The sequence below is a fragment of the Seriola lalandi genome, unplaced genomic scaffold (genome assembly GCF_002814215.2).
Source record: "Seriola lalandi dorsalis isolate HSWRI2012SDOR001 ecotype SW California unplaced genomic scaffold, Sedor1 jcf7180002054661, whole genome shotgun sequence".
Taxonomy (NCBI): Eukaryota; Metazoa; Chordata; class Actinopteri; order Carangiformes; family Carangidae; genus Seriola; species Seriola lalandi.
In genome coordinates this window covers 217,124-230,618 of record NW_019525214.1, presented here as the reverse complement: position 1 = coordinate 230,618, position 13,495 = coordinate 217,124, and the positions used below count along the sequence as shown (strand labels likewise).

At 43.9% G+C, this 13,495-nt stretch overlaps 1 protein-coding gene across 1 annotated transcript in view; it reads left to right on the top strand.

Moving 5' to 3' along the window:
• The first annotated feature begins 6 nt into the window (after positions 1-6).
• Positions 7-13,495, top strand: part of LOC111665930 (thyrotropin-releasing hormone-degrading ectoenzyme) — a 141,132-nt gene continuing 127,643 nt past the window's right edge. Inside the window, exons 1-2 of the mRNA XM_023421057.2 lie at positions 7-2,255; positions 6,143-6,387. Coding sequence (XP_023276825.1) covers positions 1,761-2,255; positions 6,143-6,387 — 740 coding nt within the window. The 5' untranslated portion in view covers positions 7-1,760. The remainder of the gene's footprint in view (positions 2,256-6,142; positions 6,388-13,495) is intronic.

Genomic DNA, 13,495 nt, shown 5'->3' with positions numbered 1-13,495 from the left:
CCCCTCCCCCGAACCCCGGGGACCGACCGCCGCCAGAAAACCAACCCGGGGCTCATCATCCCCACCAGGGGCGAGAGAAGAGAAGTTACCGGAGGACCGGAGGAGTTAATCTGGATCTTTACCGGCTAAATTAGACGCTCTCACGGACCGTTAATGATCGGATAACCCCTCATCATTAACACCAGACTAATCTAATTAAAGCGAAGGATTGATTGTTGGGATTTTACAGCCTCTCTTTCTCCCGCTTTCCGCTCTGTCCTCTGTTATCCGCCGAGGCGATTTATGATCAATCATTTTAAATCCATTTTTTCATCCATCAGCCTCGTGAGCTGTAAAAGCAGGGATCGTTTAGACCCGGACATTCACCGGAGTGAATTATCTCCTCCACGGTGAAATAAACCCACATGCTGGCCGTAAATTATCCCCTTAACCCCCCTAGAGAGAGGCAGGGAGAGAGACATAGACTGAGGCCAGAGAGAGAGAGAGAGAGTTATTACCTTAATTTAACTTCACCTGTTTAGTTGACGTGTCAATTGAGAGCATCCAGTAAAATCTGATTTTAATTTGAAATCTGTCCAACTGAGATACTTCCCTCCTTTTTTTTTATCAGCAAGTTTAAACCCTTAAAAAAAAAAAAACCCAGATGAATCGCAACCAAAAAGATCTTTATTATACCAAAATAAAACTCTACTGTTTTTAGCCGAAAGAGGAACCTGCAGATTTTTTCAAAATAAAACCTAAACCTTTAATTTAACTCCAGCAAACTGAGACAAAACTTTGTTGTCGTGGTCAAATCCTGTTTGCACATGCGCTGATCTGTGTGAAACAATAAGTCCTCTGACTCCAAAACTGAAATGTAATCATAACATTCATAGAGTCGTGCCTCCGAATACTGCCCGTAATGTTCCCAAGGTGTTTTTATTTCCCACTGTATCATAATAATAATAATCCCATAATAGTCTGAAAGGGGTTTATTTACGCTTTACTGCAGGTCTGGAAGAGCTTTTAACTCTGAAGAAATTAACTTTACAACAACCCGGGGACAACAAACCTGCTGCTTTAAAATCCCCAGTGTTAGTTTAAGCTTCGGTTGCATGTAGATTGATTGATCAATCCTGAAGCTTGAAATAAGGATTTTAATGTTTAATCTGTGAGGAAACCCAACGACAGTCTGACTTCAGCTTCTTTCCATGTCGCTGTAGAGTTTAGCTTACCCAGCTGGTTTCCTGTGAAAGTCTATGGATGGTACGCTCACTGTATAGCCACATACTCAACAGCATACCTCCTCCTCCTCCTCCTCCTCCTCCTCTTCTTCAGCCTCCTCTACACTTGAAATCAAGCCATGCTGCATTGATTTTTCTTTTTCTCTCCTCGCCGCCAAAACCAGAACGCACACGACCGCCTCATCCTTTCTGGTTTGTCAGTTTGGTTGCCTGAAATGTAAGACGTGCCGTGGTGTTGATTTTCCACCTCGTGTCAGAGCTGAAGGACGCTCAGAACGGCCCAGCAGCGGTGAGGTCAGAGTTCAGCTTCTTCAGAAACACAACCGCTGGAGTTTCAGCAGCGCATACTGGAGATTTGAACGACTGAGAACTGGGAGCTTTTGGACGATCAAAACAAATTTTTTTTTTAAAGAAATCCCCTGTCAACACGCTGGAATCTGACCTGAGGATAAATGAGTGTTTATTTGAATCACAACTTGTTTCTGACTTTGAACCTTTTGGACGTTTCTTTGTTGTTAAAGTGACAGTTTCAGCTAAATGGGACTAAACGACAGCAGCCCGGGCGCCATGCGAAATGGCCGCGGCCTCTCGGACCAGTGGGCTGAGTCTGTGGTGGTCCGGCCTCGAACCACCGAGCGCCACATCACGGTGCACAAGCGGCTGGTGTTGGGCTTCGCCCTGTCCATCCTCACCCTCATCATCGTCACGGCGGTGGCTGTGGTGCTCAGCGTTCGCTTCGAGGAGTGCGGCGCACCAGATCGTGAGGGAGCGACAGGGGAGTCGGGCTCCCGGGGTTCTGGGGGGTCGGCGAAGTTGAACGGGAGCAAAGGGGAGAGGACAGGGGAGAGGGGGGATGATGAGGCGGTCCAGCCCTGGAGGAACTCACGGCTGCCGGGCTCATTGAGACCGCGGCACTACGACCTGCGGCTCGCCGTCTACATGGACAACTTCACCTTCTCCGGAGAGGTCAGCATTGAGCTGGAGTGCGTCAATGCCACCCGGTTCATCGTGCTGCACGCCGACCGCCTTGAGGTACGGTGGCCTGTATGAAAAAAATCTGTGTCAGAAATTTGGTATGTACTGTACGCTCGCAGTGATGTCATCGTCAGACAAGAATCTGCTTTCTGACGGAAGATTCACCCACGAACTATAAATTCTGTCGCATAAACCTTTAAATATGTCCCAGCAGTCTTTGCGAGATACTTGGCTCAGGGTGTTTGGTGACTACTTATTGTACAGCTCGCACGTGGCTTCTGATGATGGTGGCGACTAGTTTTATTTGGGGTTTTATTTTAGCTTTACGTTCTGTCTGAAATCATATTGATATAAATGGCCGTCAATAATAATAATCCGTTGTCAGTCTGAGAAGTGACGCTAATGATCTTTGATTACCCTCGTTCAGAGAGACAGAGAGAGACTTTCATATTTAATAATTAATAGTCAGTTTTCTTATGAAAATACAATGGAATTGTTTATTATAGAAAAGTTTCAAAATGATTGTCCAGCAGTCAGTTATAGTTCTTAGAAAGAAAATCATCAATCAGCCAAAATCAGAATCTGCAGGTCAGATTTTTACGAAACTTGGCATTTGATATTCACATTCCGCATTAACACGTAGAAAGTTTTTATCTAAGCAAACCAACGAGAACTTTCCAAATAAACATGATTTTTAAATGAATCATTTCAATCTCTCTGAGTCAGACGCATCGAAACACAGGAAGAGCGGCCATGATGGTGAAGAGATGTTTGCAGTGCCTTATTCTGTCGATGTGGCAAGAGCTGCAGATGAGATGGAGGAATCTGAAGCTCCATACATGCACTAAACCCCGCCCCTCACGCCTGTGTCATCCAATCATATTTCCAGAACATGAAGCAACAGCAGGGACGGGTGCTTCCCTGCCCGTGGTCGTGTACATTTTGACACGTCCGATAACTTTCCTGATGATTCTTTTCCAAACAAACCTCCTTGTTTGCATCCGGAGGTCTTCTCTCTCTGCGCTGGAAAACAACCCGCTCTCTAACAAAGAATGTTTATTTCAAGATTTGGCCTCAGAGATTTCCTTAACGAGGCTAATTAACAGTCAAAGTTGCTGCTTCAGCCCAATTTTTGAGTGGAGCGCATGGTGAGAGAAAGCCTCAGAGAAACGCCTGAGCTACGTGATTTTTCAGGCCGGTCATCTCGGCTAATGTGAGACAGGGATGAATCTGTCCAATTTGGGCAGAGGCCAATTAAAATACCCCGCAGCCCCCTTTTGTGTTTATGTGTGAGCACACTGTGAATTAAAAGGTGTTGTTGGGGCGGTAGACAAGGTCTCCTAAGGTATCCTCAGAGTTAATGCATTATGAAAAGAAAAATTGTCAGGATGTGAAAAGGCCAAAAAAAAACAAAACTGTGAGTAAAAATAGAAGCAGATGGTGGAAATAGGAGGAAAAAAAATACTCCTGCAAGGAGCGCTTTATTCTCAGAGTCAAAGAAATGTCACAAGTAAAAAATACATTCAGCATTCAACAGAAGAGTAAACGTGCTGAAAGCATCGTCATGGTGGTTTTACACTGACGACAAATTAACAATTCCTGCTGATTATCTTCCATCAAAAACGACTTTAATAAAGTTTTTGTATTTTAGTTCCAATGAGAAATCAAAGCAACCGACAAAACAAACATGACAATTAAAAGGGATTTCTGGTTGAATGGAACATTTGAAGGCATCGCGAAGCGTGGCGCTGCGTTCGCTGACTCGCCAGAAAACCCTGAAAAACATCCTTTTAATCCCCAGCGTTTCCTCTCTGTGTCAGCAGGCTCTCTGCTCGTATCGATCAGTTCATTCATCAAAGAGCAAACGCACACTCGCACAAACAGATAACAAATACACTGCTGCCAGGTGTGTTCCCATCATGCATTGCTGATAATTCGACTGATTTCCACTGTCTCTTCTTCCCCCTAAATTTCATAGTCTTAGTTCCTCCAGTTTGCAGCCAGCCGGTGCTGGTTTGCTTTAAGGTTAGAATCTTTAAGGTGCTAGAAGCTTGTTGATGGAACTTAACAGTTGGTTTAAGTAAATGCATTTGTGCCGTCCACTCGAAATCAGTCTGAAGACGCAGTTTATCCTGCAGCAGTGAAAGCAGGGTTATTCAAAAATGAATGTAATGTGATAGCTTCCTCTATTCTTTCTCCACTCCCTCAAAAGTCAGCACTGTCACGATGGTTTGCAGTTGGTCAGCAAAACAAATTTGCATGTCAAATATCAAATTTGAGCTCGGTACTTGGCTGCGATTCGCCTTAACAAGAGAACCAACAAATCCACTGACATGAGCAGATTCTGGTCCAAACCTTTGGTGTTCGAAATGCTGTTTGAACTGAGCCCAAAGAGTGGAGAGGTCACGGTTCTCCCTGATGGACTTTATGTTTGATTACATTTCATATTTGTTTTGGATTTTATTTCATGTTTTATTTTGAAGTCCATGTGTCTCATGTTAGTTTTACTTCCTGTCTTGAGTGTTCGGTCACTCTGTGCCACTTGTCTTCGTCAGTCCGTCTGTTGTCAACCTGTTCAGATCCTGACGTACTGTAGTTTTGTCACCTTCAGTGTGGTTTTGAATTCTCTGCAGTTTCACCAGTTTCTAAAGTTTCCATTAGTTATTAATTTATTGTTATTAGTTCCTTTTTTCCCACTTTTGTCACCCTTTTGTGTTAATGTGTAACATTTGGTTCAGTTATTCCTGCGTACGTGACGAGACAGAACGAGATGCCGCCTCTTCGCCCAAACAATCACTGCTCATGTACAAACGAGCGTTCAGCAGCTTCCTCAGTCCATCATCACCTCACTCTGAGGACACTTGAACACGAGCAGTACAGCAGTATCCACTCGTGGTCCGCCCACACAGGTGTTTCCTCCTACTTCACCTGATCAGACCTCCTCTCCTCTCAGGGCTGTGTGGGCGCGTGCAGACCCGACTGGACTGACACCTCCCTCACTGTCGGTGTGACGACTTTCACCTTGATGCTTTTCTGTGGTGCAGCGAGTTTGGTGACATTTCATTTAATTACCAACAAAATCCTCGCCCATCTTCGAGCTGCAGCTTAGGTCTGATTAGCAGGGATGAGTGAAAACACCTGTGATGCTTTGCAGCGCCTTTAATGAGTGAAATCGCTCTTCCTCAGTCACTGTTGTTTCATCGTCATCATCGCTGTGGTCACACGGTCGCCCTCAGGTAAGCTGATGATCAAACAGTCTGAGTTCTGAGTTCCTTTTTTTGTCTCTTGTATTTTTTATTTTTTTACGAGCTACCTGCATACCTCATAACACCCCATTTGTTGTACATGTGGTCCTTGTCACGTCACCATGGCGACAGGTCCAGCATCCCGAAACAACAGCTGGCAGTGAATCCGTAATTGCTTAGCAACGGCTTTCATCTGATAAACTATATACGCCCTTAAATGGATTAAAACCTGTATCTTTTGAAGAGCAGCGTGTCGCTGATTGAGCTGAACAGCAGAGGGCGCTGTTCACAGCGACAGCAGCTGACGTTGTGTTCAGCTCTCTACCGGCAGCGAGGCCTTAACTTCGTCACGTTAAAGTCTGCACAGCTGAGACGGGGGAGTGACGATGATCATAACCTCCTTACTCCCTGAATTTACACAGCTGGGGTCAGAGCCAACAGGTGGATGCTGGGATGGAGGCGGAGCTTCGTAGCGTAGTTTGTAGTGTGTTGGGTAGAGCTCTGCGGCCTGGCGACTCGTGCATCTCATTAAAAGTTGTGTTTGACCTCAGTCTTACTCGTGCGTGTCTCGTTAAGGTGTGACAGACGTGTCGACTGCGTTCCTTCCTCTTTAAACCGCAGCTGTTATCCACGTCGCATCGTGGTTGGACGGGTCACTCCACAGTTCATCAATATGTGTCCTCCTCTTCCTACCTCCAGGTGGACCGGGTGTCCGTTACGGCAGAGGGTGGTGCCGGTGGTCGTCCTGTCAACCGACCAGGGGGCGGAGCCATGCGCGTCCACCGCCACTTCTCCTTCCCGGCCAATCAGATGTACGTGGTGGTGCTGCACCGCGAGCTGAAGCCGATGAGGGTTTACCGGCTGAACGTGAGCTTTGACGCCGCCATCGAGGACGAGCTGCTGGGCTTCTTCAGGAGCTCCTACACCCTGCAGAGAGAGAGACGGTACGCACACTGAAACACACACACACACACACACACACACACACACACACACACTGAAACACACACACTCTAGAACACAAACAGCCTGAAACAGACTCGTTTTTCCTGCAGCAGCAGGTGGTTTGAGCAGAAAAGGTCAGAGCTTCACATCCACGACATTGATTAACTCTCACACACACCGCTCACAGTGTGTGTGTATGTGTGTGTGTGTCTGTCTGTTTGTGTTTGTTTCCCAAGTCTCAAATCACGCACACACCACTCACTCCCTCCTTATGAATTTCCCATAAGCCTCTGGTGCAGAATTGTTTCCACATCAAATTTCTTCCCCACGGTGCTGATGGGAAACAGACTGTGTGCTGATACATTTATTATTTCATGCATGTGCTTGTGTCTATGTGGCCATCTGTGTGTGTGCGTGTGCGTGTGGATGTGTGTGTGTGCGTGTGTGTGTGCGTGTGCGTGTTCGTGTGGATGTGGATGTGTGTGCGTGTGTGTGTGTGTGTGTGTACTACCACAGCATCAGAACATTTTTATCAATGTCTCATCCACTTATTGCAGAAAGACAAAGTTAATGAATGAAATCAGCTGATGCTCACTCGTGATCAGAGGGAGGAGTAAAGCTATGGCCATATAAGGACTGAAGCTTTATATATATATATATATATATATAGCTTTAAGTTTAACTGAACTTTCATTGAATACACAGTAATGTCTCAGTGTTAAATGGGTATTCACTAGTTTCTGGTTATATTCTTTATTGTATTCCTGTGGCTTTTTCCACAATAAAAGCCACAGGATGTTTCACCAGTTGAATTCTCAGCGAGTGGCAAAGGTTGAGTTAATATTAGCAATAACTTTCATAAAAGTCAGACTCTAAGACATGAAAAACACGACACAGCTGACAGTGGCTGCCATACCATCATATGGAGACACCATAAATCCGAAAACTGAATTATTGCCATGTTGGAACTCCTCTATAAGTCTGTAATAGTTTCAGTTTTAAATCCATGATGAATGAATGAATCAAACTTTATTTGTGCAGCACTTTTCATACAAGGTAGTGCAGTTCAAAATGCTCCACAGACTGATGAGCTGAAACGAAAAGGACAAAAACTAAGTAAGAAAGCTGAAAATGAGATACAATAAAATAATCAGTGAAATAAATGCCAATATCATCAACAAAAATAATGACATTTACTCATTAAAAAATTAATTAAACGGAATACTACTGAAGAAATTACTAACTTAACACTCAAGTATCATTCTATTGTGTAATATTTAGAGAACTGGATCTAATGCAAGTATTTTTAATTCTTTAACTGGCATGTGATGTGTTAGTGACATTAATAGATAAATTGTATAACACTGTATAAGAATATTTTCCAAACAAAGCCAGATGTTTAGTTCAGAGCCAAATGTGAAAGAGTTCATGATGAAGAGTTTCATTTTCCAAATAAACGAATCAGTAAAAACAAAACAAATCACAAACTGGAACCAGAAAACACCTGGAGTTTTAACTGGAGACCATAATCAACACTGTCAGATGAATTATCTGACGACTGACTGACCAAAGTTTCAACACTAAATTAAAGGGCTCCTCCAGATTTGATAATGAGTTGTGTTACTGCAGCTCATAAGATGCTCTAAAAAAACCTTTGTCCACACTGATGTGGTCAGACTGTAGAGTCAGAGAGCGATGACGCTGATGGATCGATGGACAGAACAGGACCGTGGCTGCAGTTTGTACCGTTCAGAGAGTCGACTGCACAGAGAAGAGGTCACGACTGGTAACAACAAAAAACAAGAAGAAACTAGATGGAATTTAAATAATAATATAAAGAGAAGTCTGCAGTTCATTGTCACAGCTAGGAAATTAAAATCTGTGTTTGCATTTTTTTGGACTTTTATTGTGAAACGGAAAGTTTGGATTCTTTTGAATGTACATTCCTACATGACGTCAGGCTCTTGTGTTTGACTCTTTTAAAACAACAAATTTGTGCAACAGCTTGACCAAGATGAGGTTGAGATCTGCTGCTGAACACGATGTGACGACGACTCTGATGCTGCCGGACAAAAACAACTGGGGAGAACTTGAAGATGAACCCAGGCCTGCTGTTTATGATACATAAACAGAGACAGTGATAGCTCATTTAATTGACTCCATGTTTCCTTTGCTACCATTAGCATATCATCTTGCATCACAGATTTCTTCATGGGCTTCCACATATTCAAATTAGTGAATCTTCTAGAGTCTGACACATATATAATGTTCTGGCAGCAGCTGAACATTAAGACATAACACTTTAAACACACGTTGAGCTGAGACTTGCCATCAGTGCTTCCATATTCACTGGTAGCTGCTGCTGTTGGGATCAATACCGTATCAATACAACAGCTGATGAACCGGCAGAGCTCGATCACAATACGACAACCTGTTTAATGCAGCAGCTGACGGAGAGCGGCCCACTGTCCACTCTGTGAGCAAACTTTATTTCTTAAAGGTCGAAACATGGATCATACAATTAGTGTGAACTGGGTTGTTGCATGTGAACACGTGCACTGCAAACGATTGGTGGAAGCCGTGGGAGCAATGAGGCGGGTGTGAAATAAATAAATATGACTGTGTCCGTTGCCTCAGATGAATATTAGATGATTTGTAAAATTCCGACACGTAGCGAGAAAAAACATGTATATATGACTAACACCCTTTAAAGGTGCCAGTCTGGGTTCATGAATATGTTAATGTGATGACTAACCAGCCAAGCAAACAGACACATAGTAAAAACACAGCTGATTATTTAGAGGAGAAAAAAAAAAAAAGATAATTTTATTCAGAAGGAAAAATAATTTTATTCTGAAAGAAGCTTCAAAATGTCAGATTCACAGAGCGTAGGTGTTCAGGGACGTCTACTGTCCAGATTACACACTGCTGAGGTGTGTGTGTGTGTGTGTGTGTGTGTGTGTGTGTGTGTTTGTGTGCAAAGCTTCCTGTTAGCTTAAGGATTGACTTGATGCAGTGGTGCAGCTAATGCTAACACACACACACACACACACACACACATTCTCTCTCTCCCTCCACTGTGAGATTTGCTTAATATCCAGAGTTACCATAAACCCCAGGCTGGGCTTAAACGCTTAAATGCTGGGGGGGGGGGGAATTAATTAGTGCTCACACGCACACACATGCACACACATGCACATACACGCACACACACAGTATCACTGTTTAAGCTCAGTATTGATCTCTATGCAAATTATGCAAAGGCGAGTTTAATGTTAACGCTGCTGTTGTCTCCCATTAAAACCAGTTCAGTTCCAGTCTCTGCTGCAGCGACTCCACTGACCTACTCACATGACACATGTCATCACGTCAGGATAAAAACAGACGCATCAATACTCAGCTAATGTATAGGAGAGGCAGTTAGTGTCAGACTCACTCAATGTTAAAGGATCAAAGCTCCTCCAGTGTAAAGGTGTGTGTCCATGTGTAGTGTGATTATAGATCAGCTCTAGCTTCTATATTAATACTGTGAAAGTATCAAAGCCTCAGTCCACAGAGAAATGCACACAGCCTGTATTCAGAAACTGAGCCTTAAAACCAGCCGTCAGGACTTCTGGAACTTTGTGATGTCACAACAAAGCAGTCACCAAGCCCCGCCCACCTGGACCCACCATCCAAACCTTGCAGGATTTGGTTTCTCTGAGTGTTTTTACCTGAAATCTGCCAGTCAGCCAATCAGAAGAGAGGCTCAGAGCCTTAGTTAACCAACTGAATATCTTGAATGTGGCTCCGACACTGAAGATGAATCGGTGATGAAAATAGTCGTCAGTTGAAACTACAAACATGATATTTTGAAAAACTTTGCCATTTGTTCAGTTCAGTATAAAAACTTCAACGATCACATCACTGTGATGTTCAGGCGGCTTCACTCGGGTCGAGGACTCTGATGAAGTTCAGTGTGTTGCTTGTCAGGACAATAGAAGCTCTGTTTACAAGGCTAATCGCTCGCTAATGTCACAGCATAGGTGAAACTGATAAAATAATTTCTTGTAGGGGATTTAATTACAGCTGCAGCAGCTACTAACAGGCCTCAACATTAATCTGAAAGCACTGGTTGCCAGTCAGCAAGAAAGGGACTTAATGATTGTAGGCAGTGAACAAGCATGAAAACTTGCAAAGAGGCAGGAGCACATTTGACAGTTGCAGCACAGACTTTTCTTCCATAAGCTGACGTTTTGGCACCAGCGCGGCTTCTTCAGAGCTTAGAGACTAAAACAAATCACATCATATAAAAAGCTTTCACTGCTGCAGTGAATAAAATCTTGCAGAATTCTGTAGACACCCTGTAGCAGCACGGTTTATTCTTCAACCCGACATTTATAATCAACATTGTGATGGAGAGAAGACGACAAAGCAAAGAAGAAGGTCGACTAACTGAAGGACAAGAATGAACTTCAGTACAAAGAGCGTAACCCAGTCTGGCTGCAGGTATAGAAAGTGAAAATTCAAAAGATACTGTCAACATAAACGTCCAGTCCATTGAAGAGAAGATGATTCACTCTTTGAGCGTTTATTTATTGATCTTCCTTTTGTACAGATTTGTTATTTTTTATTCATTTGTTTGCATATAAAAAAAAAAACATTATCACTATTTTCACTACACGATCATCGTGGCCAAAAGAATTCATGATAACGATATTATTACGATATCTATAAGAAATTTGAAAATAATAATAATAATAATAAGAACAATAAGAATAATTAACTTGGTTTATTGTTTAGGGGCGGAGTCAGGCACTGCCAAGATGGCGACAGTGGAGCAGCTCACTCTGAGCTTCAGAACCCTACAACTTGTTGTAACGTTAGTAAAAACTCTGAAGTAAGAAAAAACAAAAGACGGATGCGGTCAAATATTCTTCAGCAAAGAACTCGAGGTCAGTTTTATCTGTCAACAGCTGCGCTAGCTGACGTTAGCCGTAAGGGTGAGGTTGTTTGCTGTTTCTCGGCAACACTGTCCGCTGGTCTGATTTTAACTCTGACATATCAAACATGTTTGAGATTATCGGGGTGGTCCTTATGAGGGGTTTTAAGACTGGATCTGTGAACCCATCATTAGCAGATAATCTTGGCCGAACATCAGAACCGACCAAGGTCCAGGTCCAGATTTCGGGACGGGTGAATCGGGGGGTCTGAGCCGGGCTTAATCCAGTTTTCCAAACCAGCTCCATCCAGTATGTTTGATTTAAATAATCATCTCTTTACTTTAAAGATCGTCGCCCTGGAGGGCGGCCTTGTCCTTGCGCTGTCTGTGTGTTAACATGTTCCAGCTGCAGGATCCGTTCTTTCTTTTGATGCAAACCAAAAAAACCCCTCTGAAATAAAAAAAAACCCAAATCCCTTTCAGATCTTGTGAGGAACTTTTTCATTAGACTGAAGCCGCTTTTGCAGAGATGCCTCTCTTTAACGAGGTGAGGAATTACAGTTAACGAGGGGCAGTAAGGCAGCAAACGAGGCCGGGCTTGATGAGAACAGAGACGTCGGAGCGTTAACGAGAGAGACAGATGGTTAACGAAGGCTAGGTGAGAGTCTACATTTTAATGGAGGGTAGAGAGGAGCTGATTGGCAGCTTCTCTCCGGCTCTCAGCTCCTTTCCCGCTCGCTCTCATTCTGAGTAATCTAGTGCTGAGATGAGATGCTTCAGATCAATACTGCGCTCACCCACTCTGCTGCGTGTCAGAGGGTAACCTATCTAACATGGCAGTCAACTGAAGCAACTTAATAAATTCATTTGCTCTCTGAGCCTTTAACTGACTCTCTCACCTCGACCCAAACCGTTCTGCCAGCGACCGTCGAGTTCATTTCAGAGCTCCATATAAACATGCCAATCAAAACAAAAAGGGCAAAATTGATTTAAATTTCAGTCGGTTTCAGAGGGAAGGTTTGTTAGTTACTACAGGTGACAGCTTTTACATCACACTCATGTGATGTCATGTTTACATTCAGTGGGTCACGGTCCACCACTTCTCCTTCCCTCATCTCCTCTTATCTCCTACATCCTTGCCTCCTCCTCCCTCGCTGCCTGAATAAAAGAGCAGAATTGAAATCTGATCAAACAACCCCCCCCCTTCCCCCCCACCATCTCCTCCATCAGTGGCATATTTTATACTGAAGTTGATGAATCAGCCTCTTCACCAGCTTCCTGTGTAAAACTATAGCCGCAGCAACACACACACACACACACACACACACACACACACACACACACACACACACACACACACTGCTGTCGTTTCAATGTGAAAGCGGGGAATTGCAATTTGAGACTTTGCTTAAAGAGATCAGTGTGTCCAGTATGATGTGATGTGTGTGTATAAGGCAGTTACACACACACACACACACACACACACACACACACACACACACACGCAGAAAAGCACCTGACTCAACAGTTTCCCCCTTTTAGTCACATCTCTGCATCTGAATGAGGTGTGTGTGTGTGTGTGTGTGTGTGTGTGTGTGTGTGTGTGTGTGTGTGTCTGGCGTGTCACTCACATGCCTGTACTCTTCTTCTGTGGTTCTCCAGAGAAGATAATGGCAAACATTACACCAGGAAATGATGTCATTTCCATTTCTCTTCTGGTGCTCAGGAGACGAAGGAAAGTGTTGCTGCATGAATTCATGAGAGTGTGTGTGTGTGTGTGTGTGTGTGTGTGTGTGTGTGTGTGTGTGTGTTTACGTGTTTGTCCGTGTGTTTGTATGTTGTGGTTGTCCGGGGCGATGCTGTTGGCTTATTTGTCAATCAGCATTACTGTGACAACAAGCGTTACCTTGGCAGCGGCAACTGTTGACAACCTGCAGGATGTAACGTTGTGTGTTTTTGTGTGTGTGTGTGTGTGTGTGTGTGTGTGTGTGTGTGTGTGTGTGTGTGTGTGTGTGTGTGTTACAGACTCATCCTCCCCTCTAATAGATTCTCTCTTTATCTCTTCCCTCTCAGGCTTTCTCCATTATTCTCTCTCTCTCTGTCTATGTCTGCCTCGTTCGCCCTCTGTTTATTATTCACATTTCTCCCTCCCTCCATTCTTCACCTCCTCCCCCCCCTCCCTCCCC